Source organism: Tribolium madens, unplaced genomic scaffold (genome assembly GCF_015345945.1).
Source record: "Tribolium madens isolate multiple individuals breed KSU strain unplaced genomic scaffold, Tmad_KSU_1.1 Scaffold_11;HRSCAF=98;Tcas5.2_LG3b, whole genome shotgun sequence".
In the NCBI taxonomy this organism is placed as follows: Eukaryota; Metazoa; Arthropoda; class Insecta; order Coleoptera; family Tenebrionidae; genus Tribolium; species Tribolium madens.
The window spans coordinates 123,823-146,377 of NW_025400975.1; the positions used below are offsets into that span (position 1 = coordinate 123,823).

The following is a 22,555-nucleotide window of genomic DNA, read 5'->3' on the forward strand; positions in this document are numbered from 1 at the left end:
TTGAAATTTCTCTCTGGGGCACGAGGTCTGACACCTTGTACAAATACAAATTGCAGAAGGCATCAATTCAAGAAAGAGATCAAATGTTTGCTTGTATGGTCTTCTGTAACGAGTGTTTCACACATTTTTTTTCTCTTTTGTGCTTTTAATGATGTTTTTTAAGCAAAGAAAAATCCTTAGTTTAGGGAATTTTGGGTCAGTTGGTGACATGTAACAGTGTTGGAAAAATCAACTCAAACTGATATTTTTTGTCATTGCACGTATGATTCCTCAAGATATTTCAACCGCATATTATGTAATAGTTTATTACAACCCAGATGGGAAATATGTTTTACCCCGAGGACGCAGATGTATGACCGAGAAGCGCAGCCTCAAGATTAAACAAAGTGCGATTATATTATTTCGCTTAAATAATAAAATTTCTATTCGTCTGTCAAAGTTGATGGATGCATTAGCATAGTTGCTAATTCTACACAAATTACTTCCCGACCAAGGGATGCAATAAGATATTTTCCAACCTCCAGAAGGTTGGCTTATTATATGCTAAAGTGATTGTAAATAAAAACGATTCTCTATTGACATTTTTCTTCTACCGACATATAATTTCTACGCTTGCTTGATATAAGGACTTTTTGATCTCACTGTACAGCATTGTATTACGAGTACATTACACACATAAGAAATACATTGTAATGAAGTGGGAATACCATTAATTTGGTTACAAATCTGAGAACAAGGCTCTATTAGTCTGAACATAATACGTTATATGATTTCTTTGATTTCTTTCATATCGTGAGATGTTTTTATTCCCACAAAAAGTAAGAAAAGTATTGTTAAAAGGAAAGGATGCTTTTAATATTTATCGCGTATTAGAGTAATAATATTAATATTAAAGCGATATAATCATATTGCAAACAAATCATTGTTTTACGAGTAGAAGTCAATAATTAATATCAGATAACAATTTGATTATAAGTTTGTTTAGTTTAATATCGGTTTGTTCGCCATCAATTAATTTTTTGGCCTTGACAACTGTAATTGACACATTTTTGACAGCTAGGGTAGTATCTGATTTTTACAAGGCATTTGTGCAGTTTCAAGCACAAATAACAAGAAAATTTTAGGCTTTCAGAGACTCCAAAAATATACTTTATGGTAAATGAAATCCATTAATGCTGAGAGAAGATATCGCACACATTTATCTATTTAGTATTAAAAAATAAACGCAATTTATTTTCTTTCGACATAATTCTAATCAACGCTAGCTCGTGGTAAAAATAGTAAACGCATAAATCCGTCATGTCTATTGAGTGTTGCTGTTGACAAATCAAAATTTGAATTAATTTAAGAACGGTCTTTGGCTAGTTTTGTACATTATTTGTACGTTTGGTATTTTAAAGCGTTCAGCTTTCACGCTGTGAAATTATACATACCGCACATAAATCCTTACTTAAAATTATTGTTTGTAGTTTTTTGACAATTACATGTAGTAGTCTACATAAATAATTTAGATACTTTTCCTTTGCAACTAAAGCTTAACTACGAATACAAAAAAGTGTATTTACATTTATAAGTAAGTACTTTGAAAGGGAGAAACGAAAGAAAGCAATTGAAAAGATTATTATCTAATCTTTGAAGTGATATGTGAGTACCCAAGTACTCATGTTTAAGAACGGCTACTTAATCGGTTTATTATAAGACTACTTGACAGTGTGTATGTATGTACCACGCTTTTAATAATAAAATTTCTGCTCAAAGTTAGCCATGGTTTTGAACTTAAGTTGGTGACATTGAATTAGACATATAGAGACAGTACCAGATTTGCAAATTCTCATATACATAAATATGTTCGGTTTCTCTATTATTCATTATTACCAACTTTACATAGGATAATCTTACAGAAAACAAATTAAAAGTTTTAAATAAATTTTAACTAATAAGGATTAATTAAATGATTATTTTCATCAATTACTTTATACTATCGAATGTCAAATTAAAGGTGACATTATAATTTTAATGTAATTAAAATTTTGGTAAAAAATCTTTGAGATTATAGAAATTTTAATTTTGAAAGACTATCAAATCTGAAAATTCACTGTAAAGCAGGCTTTAGCGTCACATTTGACATTGAAATGACATTAAAATTGAGGTAAAAAATCGGACCGGCGGTGAATATAGACTTTTTAATTTCGAATTGTTGAATAACAACGAAGTAAATATGAAATTTTTTTACACTTTCTACAAATTCACTCTAAAGCGGGCTTTAATTCAATGATCTTACCCTCCGATTTTTTTGTTATTGTCTTCTCAGTCGACATTGTAAAAAAATCCTAGTTTTCGCTTAGTCGTTAAATTTTCAAAGCCGACTGAGATTTATTTCATCATAACAAATTATGTATTTTTTTTTGAAAAGAATAACTTAACGGGCACTGACCTGAACCGTTGATAATAATTAATAACAAAAACACGCCGATATTCAAATCGAATCAATGAAAATCCGGGGGCAAACACCAACCTCGTGAACAAAATACTGCGCCAGCGCACCGTAACGTAACCGTAACGCAATGTCAGTTACACGCAGACGGTCATGTTGGTAACAGCGTCGTAAAATACCATCGTTATTATTTTGTTTTTCGTTGTTGAAACGTCAAAAAAAGTGTCAGTAGTGACATCGCGACAAAATTAAAACATATGTTTTAAATATCGGCGAACCGCGGGCCGCTACATTTTCCGGGCGAGTTTTTTTTACAAAATTTAGGTTATGTGTGAAACCTGAACCTGAAATGCACCTGTCGTACGTTGCTGTCTCAGCGAAAGAAAGCGAAGTCATCTGAGGAGGTTTATTGGCAAGTTCAAAATTCTTCTCTTCCCTGAAAAGACAAAGTGGGGCTACAACAATCAACGTTCAGCTATGTCTAGTTGACGAGCACTGGATTTGTTAGGTGGGTTGTGGGGCTCTTTTGATTACCGGTCACTCATTATTATTGCACAAGGACGGACCTGTTATTAAACAACATTGACTTTATGTTACTTCATCGAAATGTAGGTTAGTTTCTAGACGAAATTTTCAACGTTGTCTCTAAATTTATTTCATTCATTCTACTAACACAAAATTCACCATATTAGTTACTCAACTATTTATTATTCAGTAATTGAAAGAGTTAAAACCTTTCTATTCAATTTAATTTTCAAATTTTGAACCACGTGATGAAAAATGTCAGTTTTTGAAAACTGACATTTAAAAATTAACTAATTTACGTCAAAAGTGGAAGATTTTAATTTATTTTGTAGATTTTTTTTGTGTTTGGGGTCATCAATGATTATTTAAGTGTAATATCAATGTCAAGTCAATTATTACTCAGAGTACAATAGGATTCCATGATACCGCTTGACTTGTTAATGATTGTAATTTTTATCAACACGTTGGCAACACATATGAAATCTTAATTTGGCAATATTGACTATCAAATTCAAATGTCACAATTTTATAGTCAATTGTTATTTATTTTTGACGGCGGGGATTGCCGTCACCTGAAACAATCTGATATCACAGATTTGAAGAATTACCAATATCAATGTTGCCAATTATTTATTTAGAAACACTTGGTATCAACGAATGTCAAAAAAAGCTTCTAAATCCTAGCAATTAATCAACTACTGTTATAATAGTATATTGTCACAGAAGATTTTTATACCCTGGCATTTATTATTTCCCTCGATGCTACACATCTCGGATAATAAACAGCTTGGATATAAAAATCTTCTCCACCGTGTTTTTATAATATTTTTTACACTACTAGCACATCTATTACTCAGAAATACAACCTAATTAACTATTATTTTAGTAATTTATGATTACCTATAGTAATTAATTACTTACCTTAGTTATTAACTTAAATTGGTAGTACTATTTTATTCTTATCGTAAATGAGGTTATACCGTGAGATCAAAAATTATCTTGGTCAAGGGTGGTCATGGATTTTAAAATAATTGTCGTAGGTTATGTCATCGACGCTGTTAGTGAGTCAAACATTAACAGAATTATTTAAAAGGATGACAGACGTTTTCCATTCTATGACCACCCTTGACTAAGATAATTTTTGATCTCACGGTACTTCTGCATCTATTAAAGAAATTTTCTAACTTTATAGTATAGAAATATTTGTTAAAATCACATAGAAACTGCAAAAAAGGAAAAGGTGTTAAAATTGGTCTTTCTACCGCTATAGAATCGAGAGATCAAGATAATTTGTAATCGAGTCATCTTTAGATCCGAAGACGTATGTCTGTTTCTAATTGCACGTGAAACGTCAAATAAAATAACAAGTCGAAAGGTAAAACGACAAAATGGGCTGGAATCAGTCGCCGACGTATAATAATAGGACCTTTAAAACGGCCTTTTTTGAAAGTAAATCTTAAATTTAGTTGTTGAAATAATCATCTATTAGATCATGCCATTTTAGCTTTCGACTTGTCATTTTATTTAACGTTTCGCAGACATACGTTTTCGGATGCAAGGATGGATTACAAATTATCATGATCTCTCGATATTTCAATATGAAACAAGCCCATTTGTGGTGTTTGACAAAGACAGAAGAATTAGAGGTAGGGTTACTCTCATGTAATAAGAGCACAACAGAAAACGATATACTTTTTTATCTTCCTACATTTTTGTACTATTACGGATAAAATGTTAAAAATGTTTTATATTTATCTTTATAAGAAATTGAATCCACTTTTGGATATACAAGTGCATGTTTTTTGAGTTAAAAGAAGGTAAAATACGGGAAAGAAAGTCGTCTTGCACAAAAATTAAAGCTTATATTGAAGAAACACGTTTCGGGTGCTAACTAGTCCCATCTTCAGTATAGATAAAATACAGCAAAATAATAACTCTCCCGTATATCCCCCGTTTTATAAAATTTATGTTATTTACCTTACATTTCCAAAAATAATATGCCTGATCTGCAAACGGTATTTTTCAAGTGGTATAACATAAGTGCTTACATAAGTAACATATTTCTTAAAGACTACAAAAAAAACTTTTTAAACCTATCATCTTGTTAAGCTTTATTGAACACAAATTTTCTTGTCAATTATTTCTAGTCTTGTTTCAGTGTGTAGTTATACGGATTTTTTAAACTTTAATGCTTATATTAATGTTTATATTTTCGTTTTTTGATTAAATCTAATACTTGATGTTCCAAAAAACATTTTGCACTAATACTTTACTACTGTTTTACTAACAGGTGTTTTTTTTTTAATGTAGCGTCAAAGCTATCTATGAAAGTTTGATTGTGGATGAACCGTTATTGAAAGTTATTAATCTGACAGCTCGCCGGGCGTATGAAAAATTTGGTCCAACACACTCATATCACCGCCAACTATTTAAATATAAATTAAAGAAAAAATACATTGTTGGAATCTTTATTTTAAACTAAGAAAAATAAGAAGACCAACATTAACAAAATTGTTTTATTTACTTTCATTTAATGGTCGGCTTTCGGCAGCAAAACAACCGAATAACAAACGTGATATTTTACAAGGCAATTAATAATTAAAAGTGTTTTCCTTTTAAGTAAATGTTTTGACCAACTGGATGTATAACGAACTGTTTTATAAACAAACATTTTGTACATGGTATCAAGTAGGCTAAAGTAAATAAAGTTGCTAACTTAGAGTTTACGGGTATATGTACATTACCCAATTGCAAAACTTGTAAAAATAGTAGATTATATCATTTTAAGAATTAGAAGTGAGTTTGTTATTTTACCTTTTTTGAGATAATTTATCTATTAAATAAGTCGTGATTTCACTGTGTGAAATGCTTCAAATCATCTCATTTTTGACGCGGACATTTCAACTCCTAGGACTTGAGTATTTCAACTTCGCTCACAAAAAAGCCACTTCAACCATTTCTATAGAGATACATACATAAAGGCGCCATTTTCCACCGCTTGAAGGTAAATATAATAATTATTTAAAGTATAAAAGTATTTATTGTTACAAATTAGGTATAAATAAAATACAAGTCACTGATAGTTATTTAGATAAGTAAGTGTACCTAATAATAATTACGGTGTTCAGACACCTGTTTTGATGGAGGTGCCCTCATGTTGGCATTATTGTTTTATTTGTGTTTTTTTTTTAAATGTTTCAAGTTTATTAATTAAAATACCGGTTGTTGTGGTTACAAATACTTTTAAATATTTGGAAACTGAGACAGAAACCAAACAATATCTTATATCACAAGGTAAAATCCTTCTATTTTTGCTTGAATTTTATGATTTTGAATTACCAAACTAGTTTATGAGGGACTTAATGAGGGTGGTTGTAAAGCTATTGTTACTAATGGAACCACCCGTTGAAACAACCTCGAAGGAAACAAGCCTTTAGAATTGCGGGATTGGGGTTTCTTTATCGCTAAAAGCCCAAAAAGTTCATTGTCTTTATTGCACTAAAATACAAGCAAATTATAGACACACTTTAGAGAAAAGATTTTTTATAGCCGAGCTGTTTATTGCCGAGATGCGTAGCACCGAGGGAAATAGTAAATGCGAAGCTATAAAAATCTTTTCTACCATGTTCTATTTTTATTGTTACAAACTTCAACAGGTCATAGAACATTCAATTTTAAGACAAAAGTTTCTTATGATCATGTATCAAAAAATGTTACGTAAGCGAGCTATACCCCCTGAAAGAGATGCGTTTTTAATGGGGTTTTCCCACTATTGCAGAATAGATAAAATTACAACAGTTGATACAGCTGATTACTTTTAAACACCTGAACGAAAGATCATTTGTCGAAATTTTTAATCACGGGTCTCTTAAACGGTGAAACAAATTTATTTTTTAATTTTTATCCTTTTTATGGTGTGTGAGAGAAATTGTAAACTGATTTTACTCAAAAACGCTAAGTTTTATCAAAAAAACGCAAGAAAGCTCTTTTTTGTGAAAAACTATGAATTCTGTGGCTGAAAGTGACAAAAACCAACGCCAAAATAGTTAGGGTACTTTTTACCCTACACCCCCGCAGTTTAGGACGCCCCTGAGTAAAAATTTCGACATTTTATCTTTGAATTCATTTGGGTGTATAAAGGTTATCAGTTGTACCAAATTTTGTAATTAAATATAACCTTAATATAAATATGTACCTTAATTAGGGAGGACTTTGATCAACCTATTTAAGGCACTTTGATCAACCTATTTAAGGTGTACAATTTTACTTTGAAAGAGGTTTTTTCAAACTTTTCTGTCAGATTTTAATTTATTAACTAATTTGCTTTAAAAAATGTCGCTTATATTAATTGTATACGACACTTCGTTTTCGAGAAAAACGAGATTTTAGTGAGGATTGTATTAAATCGTGCACCAACCGAAGTCACGAATTTCATAGGCTATGAAAAACAAAAAAAAAAAACTCGCATTTCATGTGACAGATAAGAGTACTCTGTTGTTACCTATGATTTCTTTTAAATAATCTCGAGTGTTATTTTCGGACATATTAACTTTTTTTCTTATTTTGTCTTCTTACTAGAAAATATTTTAATGTTTTTTTCAAACACCTTGTATATTTTTTTAAAACTCATCGAGTAAAAATATAAAATAACATCTGCGTAGAAAGTATTGGCAGACGCGTTTCAAGTCATTATAAAGTATTTAGATTATATCACAAAAAAAGAGAGAAATACAAGGATATGACGTGTATGGACATAATGCTTCCTCTGGGTAGCAATTTTTCAACATTTGTAATTGTATGTTTTGATATTATCACATCATATTTCTATTGGGGGAATGAACCAACACTGCAACCAGTGATAAAATAATATTTACATAGAGCATATCCATCCATTATTATTATAGTGTAGTTATAACTCATGTGATGGAAACTCATTTTCGATGGCAATGCGAACATTCAGGTGAAGAGAGGGAGTTATTTTCATTATGTTGGTATTTGCGCACCAATGCTATACATTTCCGTTTTTATTGTTCTGTTTGCTTTTGATGCTTTTAAAAAGACTCTAATATTCCTGTCATTATAAGAACAGACGTATAATTTATGAACAAGCGTCAAACTCAATTGCGTCGAATAATAATGCTATACAGGGTGTTCTGGTTAAACCCGACATCGGGAGTTCTGACAATGATATTTATCTATGGCATATAGCCATAATCGGTTAAGTTCCGTTCAACGAAAATATTTTCACTGAATTGATTATACCGGAAGTGGGTGCCAACTTTGTTATTTTAAATAGAAAACTGTTTTTTATTGCGTTTTTGGAGAGTTTTTATCAGCCTTCCCTATATCTAAGTTTAACTTTTTTTGAATTATTCAGATTATTTTGAATTTTTTTGATTTGCATCTTCCTCTTCTAAAATTGGTAACTCTTTTAAAATTTTAAAATCATATTTAGGTATATTAAAGAGAAATTGCAAAAACGACTAAACTTAGGTTTATGGAACGTCGATAATAACTCATAAAATAACTCGGGAAATCAAAAAACACAATAAAAAACGTTTATTTTGTACTCAATGTTAAAGAGTGCTTTTATCAACTAATGTCAGTAGATAAAGTAATCTTTTATCGTCTCGTGAAATAAAGTAATTTTTATCTACTGTTTATATTCAAGAAATTCTGGTAGGTGAGGACAAAATAAAACGAAATATTATTCTCGGGAAAAAAGTCCACTCGTGACTTCGTCACTCGTAAACTTAACCTTTTCACTCGTAGATAAACAATTTCTTTATCGTCGTCTTGTATAATAAATAACTAAGCTTTCTATTTAATAACAAAGTTGATACCCACTTCCGCCATCTTGAAAATATTTTCACTGCAGAACCTAACCGATTAGATATTAAAAAAAAATTAGATAAATATTATGGTCTGAATTCTCAATATTTCGCCGGAACACCCTGTATCTTTAATAACATTATTATTTTTTTTATAAACCATTTAACGTTTATAAATTTTAGAGAATGTTGTACGACGGCGAAATATACAAAGCAATGGTAGTTTGTACTCCAAGGATAGATCATCTATTTTTAGGTAAACAACAGCATTAAAAGTTTATTCCTAACGAAAATCATACATTGTAACGGTGCACCTGACAGTCGCAAATAAATCTCGCTGGTTTGCAATACATAATAAAATAAACTGCCACTAAAAAGCCTTTAAATAGTATTTCTTATTTTATAATAATGCTTTTTTAACTCAACGTTGTCTCTTCGGTTTAAAATGCGTGAAGTTAGTGTTGTATTAGAACGTGTCAGGAAACCGGAAATTGGTCTTTCTAATTGGTTATTTATTCTTGTTGCAGAATGGTATTAGAGCCCAAGTTCGTTGACTATGGTAGTATCCATCCAACAGCAGATGTGCCTCAGCTTCAACAGCATAACTCTTCACATGCCTTATTGAGCCCACGCTCAGTCCTATCTCTACCTCCTCTCGACGACGAGGAACCGCCAAATACCTCCAAAGGAACGAATATGACGCAAGGTATATTTATTACACTAATCAGTAAACATTGCCACCGACAATAAGATTGTGTGTGGTAAAATGCTCTGTTCATGTTTATCAGTCTAAAAGTGTAGACCTCTTCCTATTGTTTAGTTTGATAAACAAATCAACGACAGTAATAATAGTTGATTAAAACTGCAGCAAATTATTTAACATTTAACCTGTAGCAATTGTATTGAGTATTGGTTTCTAGAAACATAAGTTATTTGCAATCAAACGTCAGATTAACTGATCACATGACTAAATTGAACCAACCAGATACTCAGATTTACGGGTTAATCGCGCATTAACTTTTAACAACGAATTAATTGTTAATTCGCCTTCTAAAACCTTCTAAACCATCCCTTAGTATTTTTTATTTGATTTTACATTAATTTCGTCTCGAAATACTTGCGTTAGTATTCCGTAAATAATAATAATATTCTAGATATAATTTGTATCAATTTACCCACCTCTAATCCATCATTGACCACTAGGAGAATAAAACAACTTCACAACCTCTCAACAAACTAAAATAATAAATGTACCTTTTATTAGTAGTGAAAAAAACAAATCGGAAGTGATTTTGCGTAATTTTATTTAATATGAGTATCAAGCCCTGAATTTGTGTTTATTTTTGAAAACTTTAATCTGTTTCTCGGAAAACTATAGTACTTGCTTTTCGCTTTTTCAATTAATCATTTAATATAAAAAATTGCAATAGTGTTACGCCTACATAATCACATAGTCGGTGGTTGAATAATTTCTAACAATCGATTCATTTTATAGTATAGTAAAGGTCATATTCCACCCACTTGCTCTTTTTTTTATCTGGTGATGTGATTGTTTTGCCCTATATACAGGGTGACTTAAGAGGTGATATTAGAGATCAAAGAGAGCCAAAATAACTTAACGGGCAGAATTTAAATGTGTGTGTATACTATTGTAAATATACAGGGTTATTCACGGGAGGGTTATTTCTGAATTTTTTTTTGCCGCAACCAACAATACCAATCTCACAAACTACTAAATTAAATATGTTATTTCTTTAAAATTACAAATCAAAGTAAGTTGGATAAATTTGCCAGAAATGTCAGATTGACAGATAACCTATATTTAATCAAAATTCAACATATAAATTAACAAGTTAAGTTAATATAAAAGGTTTTTGAATTGTCTACCATCGACTTCTAAACATGCGCCTAGTCGGTTGGTAAACATAACAAAACATGTCGCATCGTTTGAGAGATAATTTTTTTACTATAATGTCACAGAGACAAGACTGATAACAGCTATCGTGGATTTAGTTATAATTATTTTCAAAATTTGAAATCAAGAAGTTGTTGCAATATGTATAATGGGTTGCGGCAAAAACAAATTCAGAAATAACCCTCTCGTGACTAACCTTGTACATATACCATGCGTTAAAATAAATTTTTAATAACAGTGGCCTGTAACTCTGAAATTAACACAAAAGATAGTTGGTTACACTGAATTATTGATAATACACATATTAGGTTATTTCACTTAACAGCTTTGCCAACGGCCGCCCATGATAGTTGACTATAAAACTGTGCCAATACTCGACTACAAAAGTCACAATCATTTATTGCCAACTTAATTTCAAAGTTAGTTGATAAGAAATTTAATAAATGCATGGAACTTTCAGAAGTGTTACTGAAAAATAATATTGGCTGCTACGTTTCAAAAATATTTCCAATTTTTACTAACTTATTATCAGCGGCGCTTGACATTTTTTGCTGGCGCCCATGTTCTGGAACACCCTGTATGTGTACATTGTATATTTGGAAAAATACGTTTATAATGGTGGTATTTGATTTGCATTTGGATTTGATTATCATTAGCATTATATTATGATAATAACTTAAACAAATATGCGAAAATGAGTTTATAAGTGTAAACAAACGTGTTTAAAAAACAAAACAAAATTTTTTTCTTATTGACTTTTTTAAATTCTTTGTTTTGTAGTTTTCATAGCTTGTTTCAAATTAAACGACGGTCCTCCAGTAGTTAAATGTTTTTTTATAATTTCCCACAAAATACAATATGAAATTGAAATACACAGAAAAAGGAATTTAAACACACAAATCTTCAAGGCACTAAAAATGCACGACAGAATAAGGCAATGCATGACAGTACAAAATTCATAGATAACGTCGTGAAAACAATGATTGTCACACTGAATTATAATTAATTTAGTATTAATTTTTGTAATAATAAATTTAATATTCTTGCGCAGGGTACATAATAAAAGATTTGAATGTGTTTTTGGGAATTTTAACAAAATAACTATATTATAATTATACTTTTTTTGTTTTTTTTTTATTAGTTTTTCTCCCTATGTTATTAATACTTTATGATGCATAATTAAAATGTAAATAAACAATAAAAAGTATGTATACCATTGCGGACAAAATATTATGGTCATCATTTTTCACTCACTTCAGAAAAAATAATGTAAACCAAGCATTAACATCAAATCAACATTGATGACAATTTAAAATTATTGACTTTTCTCTTGTCAAAAATATGCAATGATGAGTCTGACAGTGACAGTTAGTAATAAGGGTTGATGACAGTTACTGCCAAAATTAAAGTTGTAAAGGACGCATTAGGATAGTTAACCTCATTTTTTACTACAGTAGTAAATGACGTGCATCAAGTAGGTTGTAGAAGTCTAAATACATCTTTAACTTAAAGACTGATTCACACAAAAAGAGTCATTAGAACAAATTTAATCACATCAATAAAGACAAAAATCTTTATGTTAATTCCGTGTTAGGTAATTTTAATAATTTTTTGGTACCTTGGGTACACATTTATTTGAAAAAAATAATTTGTAGGGAAGATTGGGGTTAGGATTGTTTGAATTTTTGCATGGTTGCCACCTTAAAAATAATCCCATTCAACGACTACTTCGATGCGCATTAATATGAAAACAAGTATACATTTTTACATTGAAAAATAACAAATAAACTGTAGTTCTATAAAGCTTAGTTGCGGATATACAGGGTGATAAAGTTTGATTATAAAAATTTAAATACATTAGTTTCTTTGAAACCACTTGACATTTTACAGGCTTTGTGAGCCATTGAAAGGGCTTATTTTCCGGCAATTATTTTATTACTCTTACCAATACAAATTAAGTAAGGAGAAGTCTCTAAATAACCTTTAGAAAGTCGAACTTAATTCACAATAATATCTTCTTCACGTTTTTTTTTTAACTTGTAATGTATGTAATTTGTTTACACTATAATTAAGATTAGACATTACAAACAAAATTTAAGTTTTACAGTTTAGATACCTTGAATCGGATTTTTTTCTAATCAGTGCTAACATCTAGTTTTCCTTGAAGGAGATAATGTAGAAAATGAAGAAATTTCGGTGGTTTTGCGTAAGAATTTAAAGTTTAAAATTCTTGTTATAGAAAAAATAGTAAGTGTATTTAATACAAAGAATTAATTCGGGAATTCTCTGTGCTGTTGATTGATTAAAAAACCCCTCCTCACAATGTGAATCTTCGTGTTCGCAGGAGATTTATATCAAAGACAGCCTTTATTGCCTAATCCGGGAAAGTCCGACAAATGGGGCCACGACGCACACAATTCCTCCGGCCAGGAGTACTACGAGGACGAAGACGATATCATTCAAAAAACAAACGAGAGTAATGGTGTTATCAAAATCAACATGCCACCTCCTATACGGGAGGAACCGAGGTTCCCACAGGAACGATGGAAAACCCTGTTAGGTATGTAAATCGTATGTTGTATTGTTTGATAATGCCATCACTTTTGCGTCCTCCCAACAGAAAATAAAGTGACGCTTTATTCCCTCAGGAATGTAATAAATAAAATTTCGATTTTAACTCTTAATATAAACTGAAATTGAAATTGCAATTGAACGAATTAAACATTTTAACAAATTTATCATTTTCTTTTTAATTCAATTTGTTGGGAGGAAAGTTTTGTATGCATGTCTGGAAAAAACATCGTTCCTTAATCTCTCGAATGAAAATGCCCTCGGCTCCCTTCGGTCGCCTCTGGCATTACCTACATTCTCGGGATTAAAATAGTTGTTTATTCCCTTGATACATAAATAACTATTATTTTAAATATTGTCGTACAAATTTTTCAGCTGCGATAATTATGGCCTTTAACTTTGTATTGACACTCGTGTCTTTGTCACTCGTACATGAACGGGTACCGGATCGAAAAGTTTATGGTCCCCTTCCTGATGTGTTACTCGACAACGTACCTGCTTACGACTGGGCTTTAGATGTATCAGAGTACATTATCATAGTTTGTGTAAATTCGTGTATCATCTCTATCTTTTTTCACAAGCATAGGTAAGGATCCTCACTTAGCGATAAATTCTTCCAGAATTAAAGCAAAGTGTCCTTGTTTTTTAAGTACGAAACACAAGTTAAAATGGCAATGAATCTAAATAAAAATTCAATCGTAATAGAATTTAATTAAATAGTAATTGAAAAAAAAATGCCAATTTGGGAACTGTTTTCTTTTTAAACTAAATAATACGTCCTTCACATAGAAAAAGAAAAATGTGCAAGAGAAAACAAAACATGTAGGAAACAAAACTGAAAAAGTACGTATTTATGAAAAATTGATTTAATTATATTTAGGTATAACTAAGAAATTATACTCAGAAAGCAGAACACTGAATTTTATTTGAATATGTAGAAAATTGGATTTTTATTACTTCAAACTCAGATTAATTGATTTAGGTAATATTAATTGTAACAAAAAAAGTTAATAATTTGTTTACTTTTGTGATTAAAATAGTGGTTCAAACATTGGTGAACTGTTTTAGTGAGCTTGAAAAAAATATTTCACAAGATATTTATTAAATTTTGATATTTTGCATGCAAATGCATTTGCATTTCTCTTAACAAAATCAAATGTTGTCAATGTTTGTGTCAATTTGACTTTTCATAAGTAGTTCATAATCCGTTAATGTTTTTTACACATTAAATTTTCAGAGGCATTATTCGTAAATACCTCATTTGGTAATCGCGGTGCTAAATAATTTTGCAAATTGGCGGCCTTGCTTTATTAAAAATAATGAAATTATTATTTTAGGACAGGAATATTTATTAAATTAAATGAAAAACCGAAACTGCCACCTCTTTTTAGTAAAAATACCTTAAATGAATTTACATATTTGACATGAAAGGACTAGTTACAAAAGTATGCATTTTTTGTTTTTAAATGTACAATTAATTTTCAACCGACAAAAAATAAAAAATAAACATTGTAAACTATAGCACTTGGATTAAAAAAGTATTAACAAATACGCATATCTGTCTAAAAAGTTTAAAATAAACAATAGAATGAATTATAATATCATCATGTCCTGACGTCAAGGATGACATTCTTTTCCAGACAATTGTTAATCAGTTTTTATAAAGTAGATATTATTTCTTTCACAGTTTCCACTCATCGTAAAGCATTACTATCACTAGAAAATGTAAACTTGTCTGCGGTTTTGGTCTATTTAAAAATCAAATAAAGAAAATTTCATCATTCAATCGATTTTTTTTTCATTAAGTCTTTCTTTCAAGAATTATTTACCAATTTATTTCAATAAAACTTACGCCTTTACCCCTTTACCCTTTACTAATTTAAAAATTTGATATCACCATGAGATTCTTTATTTGTATTGCTAGATGTTTTTTTACATAAAAAATAAACCGATTAAAAGGTTTTTTTCTCGAAGAAATCTGCGAAAATTAATAAATAATGCATTGTGTGTACATTTTTTGTTTTTTTTTTAAATGTCCCTAACTAACAAGGAATTTGAAAAAGTAACTACTGTTACATGACTGACTAACAATAACATTTTTAGAATAATTATTAAAAATGATCAATTATGTCTATTAATCAAGCAGACCAGTTTTAAATCTTTTTATTTTAAATAGAAATGAACTTTGAAATGCGTGGCTATAAAAATCTCCGTCTTTTATACATACTTGGTGTCCCAAAAGTCGCGTACCAGAGAAAAATGTTAAGTAAGGTAAGATACCAAGAACATGAAAAAATCTATTTATCTACATATAAGAATTTAGAAATTATGAAGATTTAAGTTTTGCACTTTGACCCCATTTATTTCTGTTGGAAAAATAATTTTACATGTTTTTTATTTCGAAATTTTTATAGAACATTTTTTCATATTCCTGTTATCTTACCTTAAATGGTATTTTTTCCCTAGAGCGCGCGTTCTGAAACAGCCTGGATTTAACTAAAAACTCAAAATAATGTGAGAATTTGCAGAATTTTGACATTCCACGACATAAGTTGCTTGAAATATCTCAACAAGAATTTAAAAAATGCATAAAAATCTGCAATTTTTGATTGCCGGTTTCATCTTTTGGTTCTGTTATTTCTTAAAGGTATTATTTGGCTTGCCTTTTGATCAGTTGAAGTAAAATAAATAAAAATAAAATAAATTTGATGATATTCACACGAGTATCAATGACCCACTGCTTGTAACTTTACAGTTAATTTTGGTTTTAAATACACAAAAATATATAAAAACAAAAATAATAGATGTGGGGAAAAAACTATTAAACTAGACAAATAACGGAAATTGCGAGTGGTTTTTTTTATTGTTTTTTTACTAAAACAATATTTACCACAGTAGTTCGGTTACGACCATATTTCATATTTGACAAAATGGAATTTTCAAGTTCACAGTTCAATTTTCTCGTCAGATTTAAGTCAGTAGTAACGAGGATTAAAAAAAATAATAGATGAGTGGAAAACGTGATACCTAAATGTACTTAAAGGGATTCACACGTCAAGTTACAGGAAATGGAAAAAGGTTAACAACCTTAAATAAGCAACTTGTGAAATCACTGAAACGAAAATGAGAGTGACATTTTTTAAATTCCGCTATGCGTGCGTGTGTTAATAATTGAGCCATATAAAATGAATAACACACAAGATTTTTGGCTGAAGACTTTTATTAAACAATCTGAAATAAATTTTTCATTAGATTTCAATCACAAGGACAAGTCAAAAGATTCATAATGACTATGACGCACCACCAAGTACAATGAACTAGTAAAAAAAAATTCACTCATTCGGTAATTAAAAAAGTTGTGTAAAGTGGCATTATTTTAAATAAATTTTCGATAATAAATGTGTCTGAAGGATGATGGTTGTTGGAGTTTTTAGCGCACAACAAATTTTTCCACAGTTGTTGCTTTAATTCTGGGACATTAACTTTGCACAAGTTGTCAATTCCTAAAAATTAACTTCTCTTGCAGGTTTATAGTATTTAGGAGGATGTTTTTAATAATGTCTCTACTGTACATGTACCGATCCATCACCATGTACGTCACAGTGCTACCAATCGCTAGTAAAACGTATTTTTGTTCACCAAAATCAAACGAAACTTCTCCTTTAACAATCGCCAAGCGAGTTCTTAGCCTCATGTCCGGATTCGGTTTATCCGTCAACGGTAAACATGTTTATTGCGGGGATTTTATCTATAGCGGCCATACAGTCATTTTAGTACTTAGTTACCTCTTCATCGCGGAATGTAAGTACAAATTTAAAAAAAAAAAACGCAATAATGAAAGATTCACAATAATTTTTACAGACACTCCGAAAAAATTGTATCCTTTGCATTGGTTTTATTGGGTTTTGGGAATCGTGGGGGTTGTGATGCTTCAACTGTCACATGGACACTACACTGTAGACGTCATCATAGCTTATTTCATTACAACTAGGATTTTTTGGACTTATCACACACTAGCCAACAATGCTAGTCTTAAAGTAAGTATAGTGACATACAGGATGTCCGAAAAAACATTAAAATATTTTGTGACCTAAGGAATCACCCCTTAAAATCCTTTCATATTTTTTTCGGACACCTGTATATATTATATAATTACTTTTATTATTATTATAACAAAGTTAATTGTATGATTTTTCAGCAACATTCGCCGAATAATTTGTTGGGCCGCGAGTGGTGGTACTGTTTCTTTCTGTATTTCGAAGGGAACGTTGGAGGCCCCATTCCAAGACAGTTCGATTGGCCTCTGCCGTGGCCCCGGAGGTTTCATTCGAAAAGTCGGGATAGTTAGTGCAGTGTGTGTTTGAAAAAAAAATGGTTAAAGACTTTATCAAATTTTATTATATGTGATAAAAATAATGTGTAGCGCCTTAAACTGACTTGCTCTTTATACATATTTATCTATACTGTTAGATTTTTCTGATATTTTTATTACATTGTATTTCAGTGAAACAGTACATAAACATTTTTATAAGGATGGGATTCATGTTGTGTATATTTTTGAGTTTGCATTTATTGAAAGTACAGATGATTTAATAGGGAAACTAAAATTGTTGTAAAAATTGTGCCAAGTGTAAAAAATTATGTAATTTTCTTATTAAATCATAATTGTAAACAAAGTTCCATTTTTAATTTGTGATAATAATAATGATAGAATGCAGGTTTTTTAAATAAAATTGTTAGCTAGAAACCTATTTTGTTACAAGTGTACAATGGAAATTACACTTAACTATTTTCAAAGACACGCATTTAAATTTGATCAGAATCTCATAACCATTCAGAAACGGTACTGAAACATTTTATACTCACATTTTCAGTTAAATGAAATATCTGTCAAGGAATTGGTGTTTCTTTGTGATAGAAGTTGGAAACAACTTCACCTTATGTAGGTTAAAGAAATATTATAAGCTTTTTAGATCTGTAAATGTAATACTTTAGGCATTAATAAAACTAAAGTGTCACTCTCTTGCCTAAAATAATCTGTTCAAATTTAAGTTATTTTATTTTTTGTATATGTTGTCGCTGTTTTGAGTTTATTATTAATTGAAAATAATAACCAATGAAAATTAAATTTTTACCATTAATATAGTTTTAGATATAAATAATTTTTATCTCACATTTGTGATGGTTTGTAGTTGCAAAGAATACTATATCAATGTTGATTTCATATTATACATTGTTGAAATAAACAGATATTTTATTCATTTTCTTTTATTTTAAATCAATCTAGCTTGTGTTTTTCCTCACCTTGGCTAAAAAAAGACACCATATCTTATTTTTAAAATGTTTACGTCCCAGAAAAACAGCAATAAAAATGTAGTTTTCACGACGTTGGTTGTAAAAATGTGCTCAGAAACACATAAAAGTTAATAATATAAACACTTATAGATACTTAGTAGCACCAACACCGTTGATCGGCCCCACTAACCAATCACAGTTAAAATACAACAAACAAAATTAAAAACAAATCGAATATAAAATTTAACCCGAATCTTCAAATTTAATGCGAAAATCACTGTCATCATTACTTTTTTTCAAATTAAATCTTTATTGAACATTTTACTGTCTGCACAACTGTCAAAAAAAATCAAAAATTATACAAATTTTCAATATAAATCTTAAACTGATTATTTTTTTACAATGCACTCAGCAAGCATCATGGATTCTGATTCGTCGTGTTATTATGAAACGACTTACAGTGAAGATGAAAGAATTGGTAAAATTCAGTCTAGTTCATTATTTTGTATTGACCTTCATGTAATTCCCACGTTTTTTCTTCTTTGTAGAAGCAGCGCTCGAAGAAAAAAGAAGAAAACTGCCCCAACGTGCCCAAGAAGTCAATTTGGCACGACAAAAATTATTTGATGATTTCGCCGAATCCAACTTAGAGATCTTTAATTTACCAGGCCTCAAATTCCACACATTTCGACACACAAAAATCAAATTTTCATTCCATCCAGCATCAGTCACGAATTTTGTCATTCAAAATGTCAAATTTTACATTTCTCTTAAATACGTGAACAAATATTGGAGGGTAAAACGAGATTCACTTCCAAGTAATTTCAAATGGAAAATATACAGTTTATTTTATAATGAAAACACTTTTGAAATTGATGATGAAAATATTCTAGCAATTTTAATGAAAATTTACAAACTACTCGTATCATGGGCACAAAATGAAGAACAATTTCGTTTGGACAAATTTGAGGTAGGATAACTTATTGTGTGATAATACTGATTATTTAAGTTCACTTTTTTTTATTAATCAGAGGTACAAGAAGGGTGAAGATGTGGAATTGGATTCGGACGACGAACAGTTTTTTTTAAATCAAGATGAAAGAAATGAACGTCTTGCGAAGAAAACTAAAATACTTCGTCGCATGATACCACCAAACAGAAGAATATAAACCAATCTGAAACAGTATTACGATTAGTATTATGTATTATTATTATTCATTTAACTTAATTATATTTAACTTTTAAAGCTGTTTTTTAAAGGAAATTCCCAAGTCAAAATTTTGGTGAAAAAATTCGTGGCAACATTTTGTGTTTGACCCTAAAAATTTTAAAATCCTTTGGTGCCGATTTTAGACTCTTTCCTGAATATTTTATGTAACTTTAGTGACGATTTCATGAAATAGTTATTTATACGGAGGAGATACAATGATGGAACAGCTGGAAATAAAAGATAACCTACTTCATAATTATTTATACAGGGTGTTATGTAAAATCTCTTGAGGAATTCTTCCTTCAAACAACACTTAACGATAAGACGTATTTTCTGTTTAAATAAATAGAGCCAAAATAAAATTTGGACTTCCATAATTTCGAAACTTTTGTAGATGAGATGATTGTAAAGAGCAACACTAAAATTAGCAAGTAAATGAACAAAATAATCAGGATTTTTGCAACTAATGAAATCATAACACATAACAAACATCATGCGTCAATATCGTAATTTGTGTTGAGGTTTTCGAAAGTGTTTATTAATTTAATTAGTGCAGTTAGTAGTGCAAAATGTCAAAGCTAATCATCGACAGTGTACAGTTGCTGAAGCAGCGAAAGAAGCAACATTAAAACTTTTACTTGTGACATTTAGTTATAAAAGTAGCCACTTTTGTGACTTCTGCGAATAAAAGAAATTTGTAAAGTTGTTAATATAATTTTCATGCCGTTTAATTTTATATAGATACATTAGAGTTCAACGCATGTGAAAAGTTTTAACAACATTTATGTATCTAAATCAGAAGTCTATTTCTACATATAACAAAAGTAAATATAAAAGAAATTTTTTGTCATTTTCATGCAATGTTTACTCTACTTTAATACTTCAGCAATTTTCTTCTGGTTTTCTGTGTTTCATAAAATGTTTGAGACTTTAGTTTTTTTACACTTGTCAAATGTTTAGAGTTCAAACTTATAAAATTTTACCTTTAAACATTTTTTAAATTATTAAATTAGCCTTGAATTTTATTTCCTGGTCCAAATTATTTACTTTTTTTATGGATCAATCCCGAGAGGCGACCGAATTCCATTTGAGGAATTAAAATAGTTGACAACCAAGATATAAATCACACAAAACTGCAATACAACAATTTATTTTCCCTTTTATAAACTACAAAAGAACTAATGATTTATAGGAGTAAAATTTTGGATAACTTCCACAATGGTAACAACTTCAGCCATTGCCCCTGCACCAGTATCCCCACACATGAGAGTTTTTTCAATAACAGGCACTTCTATATAACCCCAAGAAATTAAAGTGCTTATTTGTGTTGCTGTAAGAGGATGTTGAAACATTTTGGTATTCATAGCAGGACAAAAAATTAATGGTTTTGATAATTCCCATGCTCGAGCAGTACAAGTTAAAAGATTATCACATAATCCCTATAAAAAAATAAGAAACAATATATCTACTTTAATACATTTATCATACATTTGCAATTTTTGCTAAAGTATTTGCATCCAAAGGAGCAATAACAAAAATATCAGCCCATTTACTTAATTCAATGTGTAAAACAGGATCGCCCCTTTTAGTCCATCCTGCCCACTCATCAGAATCAGTAAAGACTTCAGCATCAGGATGAATGTCTTTCTGATCAAAAAAGTGTTTAGCTCGTTCAGTTACCACAATGCGAATCTAGAAAAACACATTACGTTGTATTTGTCGCTTTATTCCCTTGGGAATAAAATACATGAAATCCCAACTTTTACTATTAAAGTAGGTAACGCCAGAGGCAACCGAAGAGGGCCGAGGGCATTTTTATTCGAGAAATCAATTTACTACTAATCAAAAATCCTACCAAGAGATTGTAAAGTTGTTTTTCTCTCCCAATAATCACCGTTTGATAAATTCACCGTTTTGATAAATATAATTTAATAATTATTTATGTTTATTATTATTTATTTAATAATGTATTATATGTATAAAAAACGGTAGAAAACAGGTTTATAGCCTCACATTTATTATCTTCCTCGATGCTACGCACCTCGGGTAATAAATAGCTCGGCTATAGAAAGTCCCTTTTCCACCTTGTGATATAATATACTATTGTTCTTTTGTTATAAGAGTAAAATAAAATTATGTAAAAAAATTAGTAAAAACTGGTATTTCATTGATTTTATTCCCGAGGGATTAAAGTGTCACTTTATTCCTTCTTAAGAGGGAAAATTTCTTACCTTAATTTGAAGATGCTGCAAGCCTAATAAACTGTTAACCAAAAGTGGTAACTTTATGGTGGCAACACTGCCTGTACAACCTATAAGAATATTAACCATTTTACTCCAATTCTAAGCCCAATTTTTTCCACTCTTCTCTTGCCATCAAATTATTGTCCATGCGACAAGCTAAATAGTCTCGAGCTTCAATTCTACACGCGGAATTGTCGTTTTTGTTTACATTCAAACACTTCATGTAATTTATCATCAATTTTCGACAAACACCGTCATGATCCAAGGGAAAACTTCCTTTTTCTGGGGGTGTCGGCGTGAAGGTTTTTTGACCAAATGTCATAGACGACATTGAACGAATTTTTAAACAATTAATTTCTAAATGTTCGTTTCATTGAATTTAACTCAACTTACTCAGCCCTAACCTCAATTTCGTTGACAATTGACAGCAGGTTGACATTAGCGATAATTTCGAACTTAGCAAACGGATTATGTTCAGGATGTGTAGAAATTCGATAACAGAGAAATTGGGGTTTATCTAAGTTTTCTAAT

At 30.2% G+C, this 22,555-nt stretch overlaps 5 protein-coding genes across 12 annotated transcripts in view; 2 read left to right on the forward strand and 3 right to left on the reverse strand.

Annotated features, from left to right (window-relative positions):
- The window catches only part of LOC123007257, a 32,262-nt gene extending 29,723 nt beyond the window's left edge, over positions 1–2,539 (reverse strand). The window contains exon 1 of the mRNA XM_044402458.1: positions 2,435–2,539. The gene's annotated coding sequence lies outside the window, so the exon portion shown is untranslated. The remainder of the gene's footprint in view (positions 1–2,434) is intronic.
- LOC123007280 (phosphatidylcholine:ceramide cholinephosphotransferase 2-like) overlaps positions 1–18,535 on the forward strand; it is a 42,822-nt gene extending 24,287 nt beyond the window's left edge. For 6 of the 8 annotated variants that reach the window (XM_044402497.1, XM_044402488.1, XM_044402522.1 and 3 more), the window contains 6 exons: positions 9,318–9,496; positions 13,050–13,265; positions 13,652–13,862; positions 16,803–17,077; positions 17,138–17,313; positions 17,475–18,535. In XM_044402497.1, the coding sequence (XP_044258432.1) occupies positions 9,318–9,496; positions 13,050–13,265; positions 13,652–13,862; positions 16,803–17,077; positions 17,138–17,313; positions 17,475–17,624 (1,207 nt within the window). In that variant the 3' untranslated portion in view covers positions 17,625–18,535. Of the gene's footprint in view, positions 1–2,559; positions 2,943–8,973; positions 9,047–9,317; positions 9,497–13,049; positions 13,266–13,651; positions 13,863–16,802; positions 17,078–17,137; positions 17,314–17,474 lie in introns of those variants that run through there. The other 2 variants (XM_044402505.1, XM_044402540.1) reach the window with 2 other exon arrangements.
- Positions 18,536–18,668: 133 nt separating this feature from the next.
- Positions 18,669–21,668, forward strand: LOC123007323. The gene is made up of 3 exons (XM_044402559.1): positions 18,669–19,049; positions 19,120–19,541; positions 19,603–21,668. Exons 1-3 carry the CDS (start codon positions 18,974–18,976, stop codon positions 19,738–19,740), a joined length of 636 nt encoding a protein of 211 aa, XP_044258494.1. The 5' UTR covers positions 18,669–18,973; the 3' UTR covers positions 19,741–21,668.
- On the reverse strand, positions 20,916–22,152 carry LOC123007331 (phosphopantothenoylcysteine decarboxylase). Its single transcript, XM_044402572.1, has 3 exons — positions 22,013–22,152; positions 21,270–21,473; positions 20,916–21,220 (listed from the first exon to the last, which is right to left on the reverse strand). The coding sequence occupies exons 1-3, from the start codon at positions 22,109–22,111 to the stop codon at positions 20,960–20,962; spliced, it is 564 nt and encodes a 187-aa protein (XP_044258507.1). The 5' UTR covers positions 22,112–22,152; the 3' UTR covers positions 20,916–20,959.
- On the reverse strand, positions 22,113–22,476 carry LOC123007340 (cytochrome c oxidase assembly protein COX19). The gene has a single exon (XM_044402584.1). It carries the CDS (start codon positions 22,353–22,355, stop codon positions 22,113–22,115), a length of 243 nt encoding a protein of 80 aa, XP_044258519.1. The 5' UTR covers positions 22,356–22,476.
- Positions 22,477–22,555: the final 79 nt, after the last annotated feature.

Bases quoted from the DNA above. Each gene is read 5' to 3' on its own strand.
- LOC123007331 (XM_044402572.1), bottom strand. From the start codon at position 22,111: ATGGTTAATATTCTTATAGGTTGTACAGGCAGTGTTGCCACCATAAAG. The intron at 21,474-22,012 runs GTAAGAAATTTT...GTGTTTTTCTAG, and splicing joins TGCAGCATCTTCAAATTAAG to ATTCGCATTGTGGTAACTGA. The intron at 21,221-21,269 runs GTATGATAAATG...ATTTTTTTATAG, and splicing joins CTTTAGCAAAAATTGCAAAT to GGATTATGTGATAATCTTTT.
- LOC123007323 (XM_044402559.1), top strand. From the start codon at position 18,974: ATGCACTCAGCAAGCATCATGGATTCTGATTCGTCGTGTTATTATGAA. The intron at 19,050-19,119 runs GTAAAATTCAGT...TCTTCTTTGTAG, and splicing joins CAGTGAAGATGAAAGAATTG to AAGCAGCGCTCGAAGAAAAA. The intron at 19,542-19,602 runs GTAGGATAACTT...TTTATTAATCAG, and splicing joins TTCGTTTGGACAAATTTGAG to AGGTACAAGAAGGGTGAAGA.
- LOC123007340 (XM_044402584.1), bottom strand. From the start codon at position 22,355: ATGTCGTCTATGACATTTGGTCAAAAAACCTTCACGCCGACACCCCCA.